Raw genomic sequence first — 22,468 nt, 5'->3', positions numbered from 1 at the left:
TATTTCTGGCCCCTGAGACGTGTAAAGGGAACAGACTAGTATAAACTAAATCATTTTTATACTGTTTTGGTTGTTGTTTAGTTCACCCTGTGATCAAGGAGCCGTTCCTATTGTTTTCATCCATTTATTGTTCCTGTCTTTTAGCTATCTTATGATTGTTAAATTCTGGTGAAGGTCACTGCAACGAAGCAACAACTTCTTCTAATTCATTCAAGGTTTCTGATTTCTGGTAAGATTGGTTTGGTGAGTTCAGGTGGATGGTTACAACGCGATTGCATGACAAATGTGAACGATAAACGAGTGTCACACGTTGTATCTCAAAATTTTCTTATACATTCAGTCACAGCTTCCGGTTGGCTACAGAAACTTATAAAAGTTCAAAACATGTAAGCGAGTCGATAGTCATTAAACCTCGTTCAACTTGTTAAATTAGATGCCTAAACGCCACATTACGCCAGAAGCCAGCATCTAAGCTAGCTGATCTACCTGAACGTTACTAAGAAAACGAAACGGAACCAACTATATGATATAATCTACTCGGTTTATAGTCCGAGAAAGTGAAATGTACACAAATAATGTTACCACTTCTACGAATAGAGAGACTGTTTTCGTGAAGACGGAACATTACTGGAACTAATATCGCAAATCCGTCTACGAGAGTCACTAGGATAAGGTTAGTATAGTGGCTTTGGCTATCAAGTTAGTTATTAGTCTAAAACAAACCATCTGATACCACTGACATCTTAATGATGATAATGATGTGTATCCATCATTAACTAGAATGGGTTTGATGAAGGGAGCCAAAGATACAGAAGCAAGAGCACAGTTCAAAGAGCATGATAAGTGTTAAACATTGCACGTGTACCTGTGCCCATACTATAAAACACACTGTGGTCACATTATTATTCATCACATTTCTACTTTAATCCTATACACACTCATCATTCAACCACTGTACTTTTAGCTAAACATCTGCACCATCAGATGATGATCCTATGGCATTAATGATCTCATATTCTTGGACCCGCATTCTAAGTTCTTTATAGTAAGTCTTACGTAGATAGAGTGGGAAAGAGAGTGGAGTTGCATGCACCTTTTGCTTTTTAAATCTTTTGCCATTGTATTCTTCTTTTTTCTTTTTAATTATTATGCTTTCTCAAGTCATGACCATATAGATTAGTGAAGGAATAATGGAATATTAGAGTTTTTAAATGTAAATGCTTTCTGTATGACATGTTAGTACTATTTTACTTGTACGTCTGCTATGATTCTTTTGCGTTTGAGAAAAACCTATCTACTTGATGTTAGTGTAGAGGAATCCTTGTTAAATCTAGCTTTGTTTGTCTTAGGATAGCCAAATTTTTAGTACAGAAGTCTTAATTTTAACAAACTGGTGCAGTTCTAGAAAACTTTACTTGATAATCAGACCAACAAATTTGGTATATCAGACTCTGAAAACAGAGTCTTCCTGTAACGTTCATAGATGTACACAGATTATACCTCTATTCAAAAGAGTAAAAATGATGTATGGGCGTGAAACCCCTTATTGGATGAAAAAACAATCTACCTCAGACCAAGAATCATAATTCAAACTGCTGTTGTGAAGTGCATGTTTGAATAATAAAAATGCATGTTGCATAAATAATTACACTCAAATTTTTAAAAAGATTGGAGAATACAAGTTAAAAGAATGGTAGATTCTGAGACCACTAACCAAAGCATATAGAAACCCAAGGCCAAAGCAATCCCATAACTATGCACTCTACTCTTTTGGTGACCCACTGAAGAAATTCTTGTGACAAAGCTACTTAAAATAATCTTTACAGTGCTTAACAGTAAGCATTACACAATACTTTTAAATTTTATATAATGTAAATAGAACAGAAAATTCTAAGGACACACATCTCCAAAAAAATGCATGATTGAAGGAGTTTGCTTTTGAAATTATCTAGATGCTCCAAATATATCTGTTTATAAATTTATTTTGCCCACTTCTATACTTTACTGAATAAAGTAGCAAGCATGATAGTAATATTTTCTCACTTTACTACCAAATCCTCTGGTTTTTTCTTGGGTCTGACAACATCTCTCTGAGTGTAGTTGCATTGTAGTCAGTTGTTGCAGACTTGCAGTAGTAAGCATGAGGAAAATTTTATGAAAGTACTATAGGCATGTGAGTGAGTTTGTATTACATAATACCCAAGAATCCCACTTCAAGATTTGGGTGTTTTCTTGAATCCTTCAAAATCTTAGCCCGTTTCTACTTCTCTGTTTGTTACACTTAGACATCCATTTTTTCCATTTTCTGGAAGAGGAGAGCATGGAGACAAAAACTGCACAAGCTGCGTTTTGTTTTTTGGTTTTTCTTAGCTTATGGACTTCAGTATATTCTTTGCTTACAGCAAAAGGTGTCAATCTTGAAGGTAATCCATTTACACTATTTTTCGGTCTTTTACGTATATATACCCTCGTTCATGAGAGTAAGAATAAGGTCTGCGTGCATCTTATACTCCATGTAAATACCCTACTCTCGAGTGTGATATACTTGCTTGGCTTGGTTTGATTTAGGAGTAGCAGTTACTGCAGGAAAAAATGTGGAGATTTATTTAAAATATTTAAACTTCTTACAAACCATTTAATGTATAAATTTTTTCTTGAAACTTATCTCTTTTGTATAATATTATATTTGCAGTTCAAGCTTTGATGAGTATTAAAGCTGCTTTGAAGGATCCTCATGGTGTTTTAGCAAAGTGGGACTCTGATGCAGCTGATCCATGTAGCTGGACAATGGTTACTTGTTCACCTGATTATCTAGTCATTGGCCTGTATGTTCTTGCTTATGCTTGCTTTCAGTTTCATGAAATTCACTGTGCTTAATTTTCAATAGCCAGTCCAAGTAGTACTCTCTAAAATAGCTTTGCAATTCACTGAACTAACTTTTCAATAGCCAATTTAAGTTTTAGTCCCTGAAATGCAGGTTCCATAAAGATTCTTGTTTATTAAATTTATATGTTCTCGTTCTTGCCTCGACTTCAATTGACAAGGAACTTTGCTTGTCGAAAACAAATACAGTACTAGTTTTCACTTTTCAGTATATAATTCATCATTCATTTTGTGCAACAGATTGTGTAAATGGTAATTTTAGTACGATTAGATTAAATAGTCTTTCGTTATGATTTTCTGCAGAGGAACTCCAAGCCAAAGTTTATCTGGTATTCTTTCACCAAGCATTGGTAACTTGACAAATCTTCAGTCAGTGTAAGTCCCCAATCACAAACAAAAAAAGAACATTAAAGTTTCAACATGTGCGTTCATGTTCCGGAAATTAGTATTACAACTTGGGTTTTTAATAAACATTGCAGGCTATTACAAAATAACAATATATCAGGGCCACTTCCATCTGAACTTGGCGAATTATCTAAACTCCAAACACTTGATCTTTCTGATAATCTCTTTACCGGTGAAATTCCTTCTTCGTTGGCCAACCTTGCAAGTCTACAATATTTGTAAGAACCAAATATTTTTTACTCTAGTAATCACTTTTCATGAAACAGCCGTTGAGTTATGGGCCTTTAATGATGGTTATTTGCACTTAAAACAGGCGGTTAAATAATAACAGCCTCTCTGGAGCAATTCCTTTATCCATGGCTAATATGACCCAACTCACCTTTCTGTAAGTTTGCTGATTATTTAAATGCTACTTATTTATCTTCAAAGATCTGAATTTTTTAATGGCTATTTATATGTTAATTCCAGGGACCTGTCTTCTAATAATTTGAGTGGTCCTGTCCCAAGGTTTCTTGCCAAAACATTCAGGTAATATTATGTGTGTGTGTGTGTTTTAGCTTAGCAGGTATTTTCCTTGTAGCATTAACAGTGAGATCAAAGCTAGGAATACTTATTGCTTACTTTCTTAAACAGCATTTTGGGAAACCCTATGATATGTGCAACTGGGAAAGAGCAGGACTGCAACGGATCAAAGACAATGCCACTGTCTCTAAACTTGAATAATCAAAGTAAGCAGAGAAAGTTCGGATTCTGCGGACGCCCTTGATCATATAAATTTATCATTTTAGCTTAGTGAACTCGTGGATATAATGAATGGTTTAAATTTTCTTTAACATGTGTGTATGAGCTCACATGTAGACTTTGGAGTTTGTTCATTGATTATTTAAGCTGACTTCAAATACAATGTTTATCAGATCCTCGATCTTCTGGAAGATCTAAAAGTCACAAAATTGCACTAGCCTTTGGGTCAAGCATAGGATGCATCTGCCTTCTTATCATAGGTTTTGGTGTCCTCCTCTGGTGGAGGCAAAGACAGAATCAGCAAATATTTTTCGACATTAATGGTTAGTATAAACATACTTATAGCTCAAGTACATTGGATCTGAATTATTTTGTATACACATTATCTTGCACATATAGTACTCGTACAACTAACATTGTCATTGAAATTTTAGAGCAACGTTGCGAAGAAGTCTGTCTTGGAAATATGAGAAGATTTCAGTTCAGAGAACTTCAAGTTGCAACCCACAACTTCAGCAACAAAAACATAATTGGTAAGGGTGGTTTTGGAATTGTATACAAAGGACATCTCCAGGATGGAACCATTGTAGCAGTAAAAAGGCTCAAGGATGGAAATGCTATAGGAGGGGAGATACAATTTCAAACTGAAGTTGAGATGATTAGCTTAGCGGTTCATAGGAATCTCCTCCGGCTCTATGGTTTCTGTATGACTACAACAGAAAGGCTTTTAGTGTACCCATACATGTCAAATGGAAGTGTTGCCTTGCGTCTAAAATGTAATAAGAAAAATTATGTATCATAGTTTATACTATTTTAATGCACCCAATGTACGAATTTAACCGCACTTCTAACTAATGTTGGGATTCTGATGCAGCCAAGCCTGCACTGGATTGGGGAACAAGGAAACGCATTTCATTAGGAGCTGGAAGGGGTTTATTGTACCTTCACGAGCAATGTGATCCAAAAATCATTCATAGGGATGTAAAGGCTGCTAATATACTGCTTGATGATTACTGTGAGGCTGTGGTAGGAGATTTTGGATTGGCAAAGTTATTAGACCACAGGGATTCACATGTCACTACAGCAGTCAGGGGCACAGTGGGGCATATAGCTCCTGAATACCTTTCAACAGGACAGTCCTCTGAGAAGACAGACGTTTTCGGGTTTGGAATTCTTCTTCTAGAGTTGATCACCGGTCAGCGAGCTCTTGAATTTGGAAAAGCAGCAAACCAGAAGGGAGCTATGCTCGATTGGGTGAGAACATTAAGAATGCATTACTTTTTTCTAGTAATACTTAAAAACCTGTGAAAATCTAGTAGATTGCTGATTCATATTTCATGCATTTGGATTGCAGGTTAAGAAAATTCATCAGGAGAAGAAGCTTGATATATTGGTAGATAAGGACTTGAAAGGCAATTATGACAGGATTGAGCTCGAAGAAATAGTACAAGTAGCTCTTCTATGTACACAATATTTACCAGGTCACAGACCAAAAATGTCAGAAGTGGTTAGGATGCTTGAAGGAGATGGCTTAGCAGAGAAATGGGAAGCTACTCAAAGAGCAGAGGCTACAAGGTGCAGAGCCAATGAGTTCTCTTCCTCGGAGCGTTATTCTGATCTTACTGACGACTCTTCTGTGCTTGTCCAAGCAATGGAGTTATCGGGACCAAGGTGATAGAATGATAAAAGGGGTTTAGGATGTCGAGAAATTGTACGAGAAGAGGCTTGTGTACAGTAGGCTTCTTAAGTATAAGGCTTAAAACTGTGTTAATTTGTTATGATTGTACAAAGTCGATACCTGTTGAGTGTCAAATTTAATCTTGATGAAGATTTAAGCGTGTAAAAATAATCTTTCTATTAACTGGAATGAAGAGCAAAGCTATATGTCCATGTTATACCATACTTCCTTGCCATCTATCAAGGATGTGTCCGAGTGCGCGATTACTTTCTGATAGTTCTTTCACTTGGATACATATTTGCATTCAAGCTCCCTTCAACACTTTCAATTGCTCGTACTTCTGAACAACCAACATGGCAAATTTGTGTAAGTTTGTTCAGAAACTCAGCCTACTAATAGTGTGAATGGTATTTTTGACATTTTACAACATAGATTTTCAATATAGAAAATAAACAAGAATTACTTTAGAAGATAAGAAACAAGCAAAAATATCCTTATCGGAACTAAAAGTATGTACTTAGTGGTAAACAGGCAAGCAAACTGGTTGATAACAAACACTAAAATAATACTAAAGTAAGAAGATACAGAGTAGCAAATATGTAGGTGAAATTGGGAACCGGTAAAATGCCAATCCATCCAAATTCTTTGGACTCTTCATAAATTTGATGTATAAGATTATTCTACAAATACAACAGCCAATAGAACAAAGAAGGAAAAAAGAGAGACCAACATATATGCATAAAAATTACTACACTTGATCTTGAATAAATATGATTTCAGCTTTGGCAGAAGCTCTTCGAAATCGCAGCAATTCTATTACCACATTCAATTTTCCGCAGGAAACATATATCCCAGGTAAAACGCTCATCACCTCAAGCACTGGAGAATTTTTAAGCAAAAATTTGAGGAATTCCATCTCATGTGGCACACCAGATAAATCTGAAATCTTCACCGTTTTAAGATTTTTTAATGTGCAACCAGTAGGACAATCCGTCTCCCAAAAATTTAAATCAGTTGCCTCTGATGCAGCGATTGCATTCGATGAACTCTACATAATTGAAAGGGATATAACATAATTATAAGCTATTAAGAAAACAAGCACAAAGAGGTTGAATAACATTAGAGTTTAACATACTGAAATTTGAAGTTCTTGTAAGTTTGGAGAGCTCAAAATCAAGCGAAGAACAACCAATATTTCTTTCATGTCTTCAAAGCTTACTTGATACAGTTGAATTAGCTTCAGACGGTCATAAGTTAATGGAACTTTCCCGAGTTCATATCCTATACTCATATACTGAACAAAGAGGGTAAACAAAAACAATGGTGAGTGTACAATAACATGTTCCCGATCTCATAAATCCAAAAGAAACTTTAATCAGCTTACCTTTGTAAAGTAGATTTGCCCAGTGAGCTTCTCAAGACATGGTACACCACCAAGAAACTTGTCAAAGTTGCAACCTGAACTTTGCTCAAAGGGCTCAGTCTTATCGTCAGTCATGTACATAGCAACAGAAACAACAACTAGAAGCGGAGTGTACTCGAGACATATGTCTTTAAATTCCCCTTCTAGTTTAAGGTATTTCAAATTCGGGGCACGAACAGTCAGAGCTAAACTATCGAAATATGACAAAGTTAAACTCTCAAGAAGAGGGCAGCCGGAAATAAGATTTTCAATAACTTCAGGAGCAACTAGGACTTGTTGTAGGTTAAGATACTTTAAACATGAAAATCCTCTAAATTCCGGAGGAGGGTCCAGTTCACAACGAAGAAGTTCCAAACTAGTCAGTTTCAGGCATGCAAAAAGACAAGACGGTGCTCTAAACCACTCCTCGTCTCCTACTTCAAGAACCAATTCTTTAATACCTTTTCTTGATAGAAAAAGTAGCCATTGATCTATATCAGGAGAACTTTGCAAGTAATAGGTAGATAACGTAAACTTATGGATTGGGCCTTCGTGAAGAAAAAGAAACCGAGTGATGAACTTCACAAGTTTATTCTCAGTAGCTGTTCTATCATTAAATTGACTCACACAATTGTCATCGAATACAAGTTGTGTAAGGGTAGCCCACTTGTACCTCCATCTGCTCGACAAGATGCTAGTTCTTACAGCATCTCTTATCGGAAGCTTTGTAAGGATGATTTCAATAATGCTTTGAGGCAGATCAGTAATAATATCCTGCCCCGACGAATTAGCCATTTATATCCCCTAAAAATGCCTACAAATTTCACAAATTCACCTATTAGCAAAATCATCTACCAATATACATTGCAATACCAGACATGTCAAAACCAAAAACTTAAATTTCATTATTTCCACTAAGTTCTTGACAGGCAAAAGAGTAAAAATTCAATCTTTACACAAAAAATTACATCAAATTCAAGAACATAAAAACACAAATTAACTTATCAAAAAATACACAACATTTCAAGATAATTCTAGTAATTTAACATTCCCATTAAACAATCAAAAGTGTCAAGCTAAAATTCATAATTAGACAAGAAAAAGGCAAAAAGATAAAAACTATACCAAATTAAAAGCAACCCAAATGAAATAATGATTGAATTAACAAAACCCAGGTGAAAAAGCGTCAGATCACAAAGATATAAAAATGGATCGAGCAAAATAAATTAATTAGCAGAAAGAACATACCAGAGTGGTTGAAGAAGGTGTATGTATAGGTGTATGTATATAATGAATCTGTTTAACCCTTTGTTGGCATCAAAAGCAGTAAGTTTCTAATTTCTTGGCATCGTATTGCAAACAAACTCGAAAATCAGCTCCGGGGTGACAGTAAAAATAAATTAAAAGCTCACACTTTATATAATTTTCAATACATTTTTTCCAAAAAGGTCACGCTTAAGATCATATTATAAAATTACTGACAAAAAAAATATAAAATTAAAGTCGGTTTCATTTATATTGTAGGTGGAAAATTACTAGAGTCTATTGTCCTATCAAAAATAAATAATTCTGTCTAATTTTTTGTAAATAATTTGACAAATATTGAAATGTTAGATAATCTTTTAAATTAATTAACAAAAAGGAATACTAATGTGCTAATAATAATAAAGCTTCACAATTCTAAATTTAACTTATAATTAACCAAAATTAAGTTATTTTTAATACAAAATTAAGGTTATTTTTGTAAATGAGGGGTTAATTCAATTATTACAAAAATATCATTGAAATTATATATACAAAATCAGAGTCACTTGATTGATCCAAATTTTCGACTTTCAACCCTAATCGGATATCATCGTGTTCAAAGAACCCCATCAAATTAAAATCCTCCAATTAGATACATAAAACATTTGAATGGTTAAAATTAGTAAAAAATATAAATTTATGAAAAGCCTTGACCAAATATTTTGAAAAACTGAATGTTTATAACTAATCTATACTATATTATAATAGACGAAACATTAAAAATTTGGTAGTCGATCGGTCGATACTTGATAAAATTACTTAATTACCCTTATTAGTTAATTATAAAATTAACTTGATTGCCCTTATTAAATCCCCTATTAAATAATTTATTATTAAACAAATTCATACCAACATAGACTAAATAATATTATATTAAAGAATTCATATCCAAATAGACCCATGCTTCTGGTCAGATTCTCCTGCTATCTTTTAGCCGTTGTCCAAATTTCCAGCATCAACTGGACCTCTACCTCATGCTTATGTATTAATTTTAATGTAATACTTTGGGTAAATATGATTACTATGCTTCAAAACCTATATACATACATTATACTATACAGTTCATCCAAACTAAAATAACATTAAAATTAAAATATAATTTGATCAAATAAAATAAAATCATATATACTGTTTATCAAGATTAAAACTGTTAGGTAATGAATTACACACAGAGGGGGTGAATGTGTTTTTATGTTTTTCTGCTTTTCTTGAAATATTTATGGTTGTGAACAAAGTAAATCAAATCTTGTGGTAAGATGTGTTAAGACTGAAATTAAACATGCAACAATGAATAACACATATATTTCAAAATTTACTTAATTTTATATTAAAATTAAGAATGTTTTGCTACAAAATTTCTAGGCTCTTTGTTGATAAAGAGCTTAGCTTTTTCCTTGAGAGAATACAAGAATTTTCTGATCTAATTTGTTACATCTAACAAAGGACCAGTATTAACTTTATACGATTATTAACTACTGGTTTACACAGTGTACAATAAAAGATGTTATTCACTTTAGTAAACTGTCACTAATCATTCCATTTTAGGAAAAGTGTATCTTCCATTTCTGGCTTAGCATATCTTTGCATACTGTGTTAACTTTGATCTTTCGTTGTCAGTTAATTTTCAGCCTTGATCTTGCACACTCTTCAAGCTGCTTTTTGTAGACTTGTCAATCCAACTGGTTGGATTGTTTGTTGATTGTTAATCTTGGATATTGAACAGGTCTGCAATTTGTACTTTGAGATTTTACCTCGAGATCTCCTGTTAAGCATATAGAGAACTTGACATCTCGATAAGTATAATGGCTTATCGAGATCTCTCATTACTCTATAGTTGATTTGACTTTTAGAGGTCTCTGAGTTCTCTATAAAATAATTTAGCTTGTCGAGATATCTCCACTTCATGTCTTCACTTTGGCTTATAGACATCTCTGAGTTCTCTAGTGATTACTTGACTTATCGATAACTCGGAATTCTCTAGTGACAATTGACTTGTCGATATCTCAGAGTTCTCTAGTAATAATTGACTTATCGATATCTCAAAGTTCTCTAATGATATTTGACTTGTCGATATCTCAGAATTCTCTAATGATATTTGACTTGTCGATAACTCTGAATTCTCTAGTGAAGAAATGACTTGTCGATATCTCCAATCTTCATGTCTTCAATTTGGCTTGTCAATATCTCTGAGTTCTCTAATAGCTTTCCTGAGTTCTCTATAAGTCATTCTGGAGTTTTCGAATGACTTCTCTGTAACACTAAATCTGTGACTTGTAGAGATCTTGACTTAGAACATTTTTCTCAAAACAGATTTATTCAACTTCAATCTTCTTCATAATTCTTCTGAGGCATGATCTTCTTGATCTTCTTCCAGATTGAATTCTTAGGCTTGATACTGTTCAAAGAAATAGACTTCAGTCTGCTCTTGATCATTTTTACAGACTTTAAATGTTACAATACAAAATGCAAACTAAGATTACAATACAACTTGCTTAGGATTGTCAATTTGACTTAGTCTTGTTACAGTTAGGCATGTCTTGCACAATAATCTCCCCCAATTTGTGAGAAGATTGCTTTGCACAAATTCATGCATGTTAACAAGACTAACCCCAAGTTATAATGGAAAATAAAATTAATACATAAAAATTGACATAATTACAACTTTTATACATTAGGAGATTTACGGAGTTTAAATAGTTACAAATATCAGGTAAAGACTGTTTTTGCTGCTGCTTCTTTTCTAATGAGATCCTTTAAATAATCAAGAATTTCAAGTTCTTCTATAATAGGTATCCCACTTAGAGCTTCTGCAAGTTTGATTCTGTCTTCCTTTGGATAACCACTGTCTAGTAAATCAATCCTAAATCTTAAGAATTTGCCATCTTTAATGTTAAAAAACTTTCCATCCTTAGAGATTCTGCTCATTCCCTTTGCCTTGAGTTCTTCTGATCTTTTAATGAACATCTATATCTTCTCATCATACTTCCTTATCATTTCTTCATATTCAGCCTCATTCCTTTTTCTTCTTTCTTCCCTTTCAATCAACCACTCAGCCAAAATTTATCTCCATGCTCTTGTAGCAGTATCCTTATCTTTTAGAAAGCTTATCACTCTCTTGATTTCTGTGGGAGAGAGAGATTCCATTAAAGTACAGTCAAGGAATGTGAAGGACCCATCTTCATAGTAAATTCTAACTTCCCTTAGAGATACAACCCAGGCTCTAACTATTTCCTCAGCTAGTTGTTAAAAATAACCTTCATCTGAGATGCACCAAGTTAAAGGTAGAAAGTCACTTTGCTTGAAATAGTTCCAGATGGCCCTTTCAGTGACATGTACTTTTTCAGCATCCTTAGCCTTCTTAGGTTTCCTCCCAACAATTTGTAGTGAAATTTGAGTGAAGGCTTGCCTAAAGGTAAGTTTATGATTTTCTTGAGAGAAGTTTGGTTTGAGGTGATTGGTGTTTTTAGGAAAGTGTTTGCAGTTTATTTGTATAGAAACTTTGGCTTAGAGGTTAGAGGTGGTTTGATGTTTGAGATTGTTGGCTTTGAAGGTTGAGCTTGAGTTGTTTGGATTTTTAGGGTTGGTTGATGTGGTTCTGATCCTGAGCCATCATGCTTTTTCTTGCTCCTTCTTTCTTCCCCCCTTTTCTTGTCACCATCCTTCTTCTCATCATCTTTCTTCTTTTCACCCTTGCTTCCAGCTGGCTTAGTGGATTAACTTGGATTTGAGCCAGAAGGTTTTGATCATCTTTCTTCTTCTCATCATCATCCAAATTATCCTTGTTAATTTGAGTTTTGGGCAAGTTGGTTTCAACATTTCTTAAATATCTCCCTGACAGTTTAATCATCTCTTCATCTTCAAAAGTCTTATTTTTCTTTACTTTTAACTCAGTTTCCAGAGTCATGATAAGCTTCTTGTTGGCCATGACACATTGCTTAGGAATCTAGAAGTGTTTTAAGTGTTTGGTGGTAGGAAAGATGTATGCCACTCCCTTACTTGGTTGTAGGTATGCTTCAGAAAAACCAGACACTTGAGCATTTTTTAGTTCAGTTAGCAATAGAGTGTCTTCATGGATCACTACTCTGACTTTTCTTATCATAATATCCAACTCAAATGCCCTCATAGAGATAAGATAATTGAGGTACATCTGCATACACATGTCTACCCCAGAGTCATTAATATTGACCACTATCCTCTTCTCCTGAAAATTGTCCTTAGTCATCAAGATCACCCTTAAGGAATTTATTGTCATGTCCAAGGCCTTTTTGTAGGTGAAGAAGTTATTTTTGAGAGAAGCCCTTAGAGTCTTGAGCAATTCATCAAATTCCCTGCTCAGACTTGGTTCTTCAGCAGCCCTAATGAGCCTCTCCATACCAATATCTACTTCTTGAATTAAGCTCTTTTCAGAAACTTGGACATTGTTAGTTGATGATCTTGATCTTGATAGTCTAGCCTCTATCTCCCCCTTAGTCTTATTGGCAGGCATGAGAAGCGGAGTAGGAATTTCAGGCCTCACAGCTTCAGGAAGTGCATGCAATGCTATATTAAGTTTACCATGATGGCTCCCAAAACAACTGAATTTTGCATTTATAGGTGCTTGTGGGAGTCCACCAAGGCTTGAATGTTTGCCTGTTGACTCTTCACCAGTGTAGTGAGAGCATGCACTTGAGCCGTGAGTTGGTCATTTGAAGCTTGCAAAGTGGAGACTTGACCTTGAAGTGATTGAATTTGATGATTTGTAGAGGTTGAGCCAAGCTGATGAGAGCTTGTAGATGATGAGGAGCCAAAAGTTGCTTCCACAGCCTGTTTGATGCCATCCATAAGCAAGGCAGAAGGCTCATATCTGCTCTGGTGAAGCTATTCCAGTTTGACCTTTTAGTCATTTGTATTGGTGATTTGCTTTTGGACCTCTTCATGAAGAGTAATGAAGGATTGTTTTAGATTGTTGACCTCTTTTTCAATGATAGTCAGATCCATCCTTGTCATTTGATCAGCAAAATGCTTGAACTTGGAGGTGATCTGGACTTGAGATGGTATGATCTTATCCATTTTCTCCTTCACCATCTTCCTTATCTTGTCTTCATGACCAGTCATCTTGAGTTCCAGAGCTTTACCAAATAGGTGAAAAGCCTTGAGTTGAGCTTTGTAGGCCTCAGTGACTGCATCATAAACATCCTGTGGAGTCAAGACCTTGGCATTGCTTCCAAGAATAGTGACATATTCATCCCTAAACCTAGCCAAGACTTGATCCATCTCCAATACAAAGTCTTGAGATAGCCATACATGTACATTCCCATCTTGTTCTGCATCATTCACAATCTTCTCCTTCTATTTTTCAACATCTTCATTGTATATTAGCATAATAGCTTGATAGTCTTGATTGCTCATATCTGAAGTGAGTAGATATTGTGAGATATTTGCTAATCCAGAAATCTGCTCAACAAGAAGATCATCCACAGATGTAGGTTGAGAGTCAGATGCTTGCAGCCATTGAGAGAGAAGGTGTTGTTGTTGAGGTTGTGAGGTTGAAGGTTGGTGTGAGGGATCAGAATCACCTCTGACAGGAGTCACAGTTTTACTCACAGATTGCTCTGTGGTTATGACAAGTTGTTATTCCTCACATGTAGTGGGAACCTCCAATTGAATTGGAGGGGATTTGACCGGGTTACTGGCATGTGCACCAGTCTCAAACCCTTGTGCTTCTTACAAAGCACTGTCACATGAATGTGCTAAACTTGCCTCTCCCATAGCAGGTTCATTGGCAATTGTATTCCTAGCATCAACTGCTAAAGTAATTTCCACTAGGGTTTTGAGGGGAGTTGTTCCTACATGAGGAACCTCCAATTGAATTGGAGAGGATTTAGATAGCTCCCCCTCAGGAGTACTACCCTCAAACCTAACAGTCTGTGAAGACTGAGTTGCGCATGAAGGTGCATTTGTAACATCCATGGGGTCTTCAGTAAAAACTGATGAATCCCCCATAGTTTTGATGGTGTCATCAAGGTCTAACCCAGCTAGTAGCCTCTCTCCATCTGATTGTAGTGTCTGGGTGGTGAGCAAGGTTTCTTGAACCAAGTCACTTGATTTAGCTTGCACTTGAAAAATGGATTCAAGTGCTGTAGGAGAGGAAGAAATTTGCGAGATTAAGATTTGTTGCTCAGAATTGAGTGTTGGCAGCCCCCCTGAATGGATGAGGGAGCTTCAATAGATGTGCTCTCACAATATTTGCCATCCTTATTTCTCCTACCATACACTTGAATTTCTTCAGGTGTTGGCTGTGCAGACTCTATACAGGGTGTATTGGGGTGAATGCTCTTTTCAATAAATACATCCTGTTGAGAGGATGTATCTAGAGTCTGTTTAGTCCCCATTTTTACAACTGCATCCTTTTGGGAGGATACAGAGGAGGTTTGAGTGGTCAGCTCAGTTTGTTTAGCCTTCTTTGTCTTTCTGACCAAAGGTGACTCAGCTTATGTTTGATCCTCACCACTCTCATCTATTACTGTTAGGGTTATCTCATTTCTCTTCTTTTACCTCGCTTCACCCTTTTGAGAGGATGAAGTGGTTGGTTTCCTAGCTGCTAGTTGGTTTGAAGAAGTGGTCTCAACTTGGGAAGGTCCTTGTGGGTGTTCTTGTGTTTGTACTTCCATGGGTTCTGGGACCATAGCTGTGCTAGACTGTGCATTTGATCTCATATCAGGCATTGGGTAAGGGTAAGTCCTAAATCTCTCCATCATGAATGAAGTGATTTTCAGGCTCATATTTACCTTGTTCTTTGTAGTAAGTGAACAAAATATTATTTTGGACACTTGCTTACAATTGCCTATTTTGGTGCTATTTATACCATTTAACAAATGTATGTCTGTTACTTTATGATTTAAAGTGGACATAATGAATCTAGGAAAGAAAATTTCCTTACCTCTAGTAGATTGGGGCACAGTAATCCTGATTGCAAGTTCTTCCATGATCAATAGACCAATATTCAAGTGTCTGTTGTGGGCTATTGAGTACACCAACTTCTGCACCACACTTGAAATATTGTCATACCATGTCTTCCTGCATGCGAAGGCCCTCACTATATAATCAAACACAAAGGACCATTCTTTCCTTAAGTTTGTCCTGTTCAAGCTTGACAAGTTGATGCTCCCACTATAGTTGATGAAGTCCATAAACTCAGTCAGTTCATCCTTGGTTGGCACCTCCACTAAGTTTGCGGTTGGAAGACCCAAAGTTATATTCATATCTTGTTCATTGAACTCTATATGTTGGCCTCCAACTGAGCAAGTTACCACCATAGATACATAGTTGTCATTCATAACAGTCCTTACCACAGCTGTCGTCCAAAATTCATGCAGAACATCCAAGTACAAAACTGGGTTAACAGTTAAAGCTCCTGCAAGGTAGGATTCAGACAAGAATTTTACAAACCCCATGAAACTATCAGGGGCTTGGTTATCATCAGTAAAAGCTAGGTAGTTTGTTCCTTTCTCTGGGATAGTAGCTCTAACAATATTGAGTGCCATTGTTGTTTAGTGAGAGTGAACAGGTAAGAAAAATTAGTGAGAAATGAGTGAAAACGAGAGAGAAATCGGTTTTGGATTGAAAAGCTAGGTCACTTGAGATCTCGAATGTGTAAGTATGTATATATATCGAGATGTCTAGGTATTTATAGTAAAAGCAAATGACTTATCGAGAAGTCAAAAATAGACGTTTGAGTTATACTTATCGAGAAGTCAATTTGAAAAAGAATTACATACCGAGAAGTCATTTTAAATTACTCTTTTAGAGAACTAAAAATTAACTTATCGAGATGTCCAATAAATACCCAGTTTGTCCAGAAATGGGCTGAATTCGATTCCAATTTTTATTTAAATAAATCAAAATAAAATTAGAATAGTTTTGCCAAAAGTATTTTACCAAAATAATTTATTGAATTAAATTATTTTAGTTCTGATTTATTTATAAATCTAAAAAGATACTTGTAGAGAACTCTGCAAGTTTACACTTATAGAGAACTCTATAATGACTTAACGATAAGTCATAATAATGCTTATCGAGATGTCACTCGAGAAGTCAGTGTTAGGGCGAAAACACGCGCTAATAATACACGCAAGTATACGCGTTCGCAAGTAATATAGAATACTTTCTAGTTCGTTCCCACAGAGACTCAGACTAATTATGTTCAATTAAATTCACTCACCAATGTATGATTACTTCTCAATGTCAAGACACTAACACTTAGAATTGTTGAGTAAATATTAATTACAATTAACTACTTAATTAACACTTCGAATTAACAATATTAAAACACTCATAAGATCACAACTTCATTACTACTTCCTTCAATAGTCATTGTTATTACCCTTAGCATGCAACAGTGATGATATTAATCGAATAACACGAAACTGATAAAAGCCAACTTTCATTGTACTAATACCATTCTACCAAACATCCACAATTAAGATAGAAGTTGAATAGGCATCAATTATGTTGAGTCCCTATATGTCTACAGGAATTGACAACATAATGATTTAAGCACAAGTTATTCCTTTTGATTACACAGGGCGAATAAAACGGTTAGAGTTACCCACTAATCATGCAACATCATACATGAACCTACGCTAGCATGGCAAGTTCTAAATCTCGAGATCCACCTTCGCTTCACAAGAGATTAACACCCTATCTTATATGTTCGCGACGCACATAAGACGAATACGCACAACCAATACTAGATATCATACAATCATCAAACACTAAGGTATTAAACAACTAACTAAAGAATTCCATAGTAAATCCGTTACGACCCCATGACCACGATTAGCCCATGATAGCACTTATCGTCATCATGGGTTCATATGAAAACATGATAAATAAACACAAGAGAATAATAACTAAACTAATTATATTAAACCAGAGTACGTCACAAGAGTAAATAGGTTCAAAAGCAGGAAAACTAGCATCCAACATTAAAACGAAATAAGAATCACAAGAAAATATGCTTCCTCTTCATTGCGGTGTGCTAAAACGGTCTTCTTCCTTGTCTCTTTCTCTCCTTGCTTAATACAACGATCCAACCTCGTGAAAACGTCTCTAAATCTACTTATATAATAGTCCCATAAAACTCAGATTACATAGGTGAAAGCCAAACAGAAGTGGAAGTCTAAAATAAATTATCAAATTTCTCGACCCTGCGCGGCCGCTCAGCATAGCTGAGCGGGCGCTCAGCTTTCTGTGCGGCCGCTCAGCATAGCTGAGCGGGCGCTCAGGACCCTACTGGAAAATTCCTGAGTTTGCTCTGTTTCTTCGCTGTAATCTGCCCCTTTCTTTCCTCTCACAATGCTGAACACATGCCAAGACTTATTCTTGATGATTACTCCTCCGAAATGCAACTATTACCCTGAAATGCACAAACACTAGAAAAACGCATCAAATACACAAAATACTTGATTTCAAGACGCCAATTTAAGCTATTTTAAGACGTTCTTAGTGGTATAAAATGCCACTTATCACACCCCCAAACTTAAATCGATGTTTGTCCTCAAGCATCATAGACTCAAAAATAGATCAAAACATGCATGAATGCAATCTATATGAAATACAGCGATCCCCTTTACTATGAACAAACCAACCAACTTACGACATTTCAACAAATGCAATCAGGCGACTAAAGATCAATCAAATCATGCCAACTAACATACAGCCAGAAACGTGGTGTGTGCAGATGCTTAACAGATATGCTTCGGCACTAAATCAATTATTATGACTCAACTATCATCAAGGAAATCACATGATTATATAAAGAATAAAAATTCTAGGCACAAAGTGACTTATAACACCACAAGAATTCTGGAGCTTATTACGGAATCATGCTTTTATTCAAAACAGCAATGCTTATTTGACCGTGCAATGAGTGAGGTCCACAAAAGACTTATACAATGGTATTCATGTAGCGAGCGTTAGGTTAGCGGATCCCAGACTCTAAAAGCCTTAGGTCACTAGGCACAAAGTCCCTTAAGAACTTATTAACTCGAATACCAAAGAGCCCACTCGTGATCAATTATGCATAAATACATACTCTTTTTTTCCTTTTTTTTTCTTTTTTCTATTTTTTTTCTTCTTTTTTTTTCAAAATTTCTGAGCAAGTGCGTTTCGCTCCATCTTGCTCAACCCTAGACTACTCGCATAACATGCGAGCCGGTTACTAGCCATTTGACGTCTAGCCACAATTAGCAACAAATTCCATTTTTTACTCCATTTTTTCTTTTTCATGCCTTTATCATTAAGAACCTATTATCAAATTCTAAGCATAATAATTAGATTAACCTCGAAAATAATCAGATCATAACAACAATCTAGTCCTTAAGCATTTTCTAAGACTTAGTGAAAATACAAGTATTTCTAGCATGCATATCAACCTACATGACTCAACATCCCCTTAATATCATCACTACACTCGCATCAACATCACAAATTGGTCAATAAATCATCGAAAAAGGGATCATGACATATGCATGAGCTATATGATATGATAAACAAATAAAGCTATAAAATAAAAAAATTATATGGAAAAAATTATGCAACTATATGAACTAAACTATCATGAATATGCAGCTATATGACACACACACAAAATATTCCTTAACTACCATCTCCAAACTTAAAATCTTCACTGTCCCCAGTGAAGGTAGTAGAAAGGAACACAGGGTATACCTACTCGAAGTCATCATCATCATCACCCTCAGTGGGTGGAGTATCAGGCGGCGGGTATGCAGAGTCCTCACCAAAAACTGGCCACTGGATGTCAGCTCCAAGGCCTCGAAAAGCAGTCCTTAGAGCAAGGGTGAGCTCCTGAGCAAACCTGCTCTGCGTCTCGTACATAGCATCCATCCGCCGTGACAGCCTCCTATACTGGGCATCAGCCATCCCAGCACACTCTTGAGCTCTCGAAGAACCAGCCTCATCACGCCTAGGCCTAGCCATAGTAGCACCTCGTGCTGGACACCCTCTTGGAAGACGATAACCCAGCCCATGCTCCTCGGGCTCACCACCGATGATAACCCAACCCATGCTCCTTGGGCTCACCACCGACGATAACCCAGCCCATGCTCCTCGGGCTCACCACCGGTCCACTCCTGCATCCCATTCAGAGTACCAGAATCAATCGGAGCGGCCGGCAACTGCAACTGCTCATGAGACGGCCAGTTCACTCCCACTGCTCGACAAAGCTTCGTGACCGTGGATGCATAAGGGATGTTCATGTGCTTAGCTCCCCTCAAAAACTTCAGAATTCCTTGGTATATAAACTCACCAAGGTCCACATAGTACTCCTCATTCAACATTCCCCACAACAACTGTGCTCTCTCAACTGTGACCTCATGTGCATGCGAAGAAGGCAGAATATTAGCACAAATAAACGCATTCCATGCACGGGCTTACCTATTCATCGCGATCGTCGGAAAGTGATGATACTCATTAGTTCCAGTCTTGAAGGTCCAAACTGTGCCCGGCCTACAGAGAGTAGCACAAATCAAATCCAAGTCGAAATCATCAGCAGTCTTCTCATTCCAGTTCTCCTCCTCGGGCTTCCTCTCTCGCTGCCCAATCACACGGCGAATCGCCGCTGGGTGATAATCAACCGTCAGCCCTCGGACCACAGAAAACCTATTCTTCTCGGCCTTCGCGTTCGCATAGAACTCGCGAACCACGCTCATCGGTACTGCTTCAGGCGACTCACAGAAAGCTATCCACCCCTTCTCAGCAATCATCGGTAGCAACTCACCATCCCTCCCCGATGGTAAAAACCCCCTCTCCTTCAGAATCGGCTTCCTCAAAAGCCTAGTGTACTCCTCCTTCGCAGCTATGTCATTCAACTGAGGCCTCGCAGTAGTACCCCTTGATGAATCAGCAGTAGGGACTGTGCTGCTGCTATCAATAGTCCTTGCTCTCTTGGGTGCCATTGAATCTGAATAAAAGTGCTTGAGAATAGTGTTTTTGTGTTTGGGAGAGATTTTGAGTGTAGAAAGTGTGTGGGAGATTTATGGGATAGGTGTATGTATATATAGGGTATGGATTAGGTTAAAATTAGATTAGGAGTGGGTTTGAGGGATAAAATCATGGGGTAATGGGAAAAGAAATCGTGGGTAATGGGGCTGTAATTTATTTTTTGATTTTTTGATTTTTTTGGATTTTTTATAAACTTAAAAAAATTCTCACAGTCGACCCCTGAGCGGTCACTCAGCAGAGCTGAGCGGGCGCTCAGGGGTTCTCTGAATTTTTTTTTTCGAGCCCGGTTTTTCTGATTTTTTTGTGGTTTTGGATAGGTTATTAACTTCTAAGGGATCCTGTAACAACAAATCATGGGTTGCCTCCCACGCATCGCTTCTTTTTCATCATTAGCTTGACGTTGCATACCTTCCTCAAGTTGACAATAAAACGGCACTAACCACTTCTCGGTTTGCCGTGTCCCCATAGTAGTGCTTCAAACGCTGACCATTTACCTTGAATGATTGGTCCGGATCATTCTCAAAAATCTCCACCGCTCCATGTGGAAACACACTTTTGACAATAAAAGGTCCAGACCACCTTGATTTCAACTTCCCAGGAAAAAGTCGGAGATGAGAGTTGAATAAGAGAACTTGTTGCCCCGGCACGAATAACTTAGGATGTAGCTTCCTATCGTGCCACCTCTTCACCTTTTCCTTGTACATTTTGTTGTTCTCGTACGCTTGGAGTCGAAATTCATCAAGTTCATTAAGCTGAAGCATTCTCTTCTTACCAGCTGCATCTAGATCCAGGTTCAACTTTTTCAACGCCCAATAGGCCTTATGCTCAAGCTCCGCAGGTAAATGACATCCCTTACCATACACCAGTTGAAACGGGGACATACCAAGTGGAGTTTTGTATGCTATTCTGTAAGCCCAAACAGCTTCATCGAGCTTTAAAGACCAATCCTTCCTTGACGGACAAATAACCTTCTCTAGAATGCGCTTGATCTCTGTTAGACACTTCCGCTTGACCATTTGTTTGCGGATGATAGGCAGTAGCAACTCGGTGATTCACATTATAATGCTGCATCATAGAAGTGAACTTACGGTTGCAGAAATGCGACCCTTCATCACTTATGATTACCCGAGGCGTTCCAAACCTTGTGAAAATCTACTTATGAAGAAAATTCAACACTGCCTTTGCATCATTTGTCGGTAGAGCTTTGACTTCTACCCATTTTGAGACATAATCGACTGCCAGCAAGATATACTGATTGTTGCAGGACGAGACAAAAGGCCCCATGAAATCGATTCCCCAAACATCAAAGACCTCGACTTCAAGCATCACATTTAACGGCATCTCATCCTTTCTCGTCAAATTTCCCACTCTTTGGCAATGATCAAACCTTAAAACAAACTGATGAGCATCTTTAAACAAAGTAGGCCAGAAAAAACCTGCTTGCAGAATACAAGCTGTCGTCTTCTCACCACCATAATGCCCACCATAAACTGTGGAGTGGCAGTCTCGTAATATCCCCTCCGTCTTACAGAAGAGGATACATCTCTTGATGATCTGGTCAGCTCCCTGTCTAAACAAATATGGTTCATCCCACATATACCACTTCACCTCATGCAGAAACTTCTTCTTTTGAGCCGAGGTCAAATTAAGAGGCATTATATTGCTGACGAGATAGTTTACAATATCTGCAAACCATGGCTCTTCCTCCTGAACTGCGAACAACTGCTCATCTGGAAAAGACTTGTTGAGCAATGTCTTATCCTGTGAAGTAGACTCGGGATTCTCCAATCTAGAGAGATGACCAACTACTTGATTCTCAGTACCTTTCCGATCCTTGATCTCTAACTCAAATTCCTGAAGTAAGAGCACCCAACGAATGAGTCTCGGCTTCGAATCCTTCTTGGAAACCAAATAGCGAATGGCCGCATGATCAGTGAATACTGTCACTTTTGTCCCAAGCAGATAAGATCGAAATTTCTCAAAACCAAAGACTATATGTTAGGTCTCAAAATATTTGTAGAAGGGGGGTCGAATACAAACAATACCGTTTA

General features: G+C 37.0%; 2 protein-coding genes across 3 annotated transcripts; one reads left to right on the top strand and one right to left on the bottom strand.

Moving 5' to 3' along the window:
• Nucleotides 1–1,880: 1,880 nt before the first annotated feature.
• Nucleotides 1,881–5,931, top strand: LOC141673778 (protein NSP-INTERACTING KINASE 1-like). The gene is made up of 11 exons (XM_074480521.1): nt 1,881–2,423; nt 2,693–2,825; nt 3,187–3,258; nt 3,363–3,506; nt 3,602–3,673; nt 3,757–3,816; nt 3,922–4,016; nt 4,203–4,352; nt 4,464–4,805; nt 4,904–5,283; nt 5,384–5,931. Exons 1-11 carry the CDS (start codon nt 2,321–2,323, stop codon nt 5,702–5,704), a joined length of 1,872 nt encoding a protein of 623 aa, XP_074336622.1. The 5' UTR covers nt 1,881–2,320; the 3' UTR covers nt 5,705–5,931.
• Nucleotides 5,932–6,327: 396 nt separating this feature from the next.
• Nucleotides 6,328–8,528, bottom strand: LOC141673770 (F-box/FBD/LRR-repeat protein At1g13570). Of its 2 annotated transcripts, none has more exons than XM_074480512.1 (4): nt 8,358–8,528; nt 7,092–7,923; nt 6,843–7,001; nt 6,328–6,755 (listed from the first exon to the last, which is right to left on the bottom strand). In XM_074480512.1, exons 2-4 carry the CDS (start codon nt 7,902–7,904, stop codon nt 6,456–6,458), a joined length of 1,272 nt encoding a protein of 423 aa, XP_074336613.1. In that variant the 5' UTR covers nt 7,905–7,923; nt 8,358–8,528; the 3' UTR covers nt 6,328–6,455. The 2 variants fall into 2 exon arrangements, with proteins under 2 accessions (XP_074336613.1, XP_074336616.1); XM_074480515.1 differs by lacking the exon at nt 8,358–8,528 and adding an exon at nt 8,235–8,341.
• Nucleotides 8,529–22,468: the final 13,940 nt, after the last annotated feature.

Source organism: Apium graveolens, chromosome 1 (genome assembly GCF_009905375.1).
Source record: "Apium graveolens cultivar Ventura chromosome 1, ASM990537v1, whole genome shotgun sequence".
Taxonomy (NCBI): domain Eukaryota; kingdom Viridiplantae; phylum Streptophyta; class Magnoliopsida; order Apiales; family Apiaceae; genus Apium; species Apium graveolens.
Note: the sequence above shows the minus strand (reverse complement) of the source record. Positions and strands in the feature narration are given on the sequence as shown.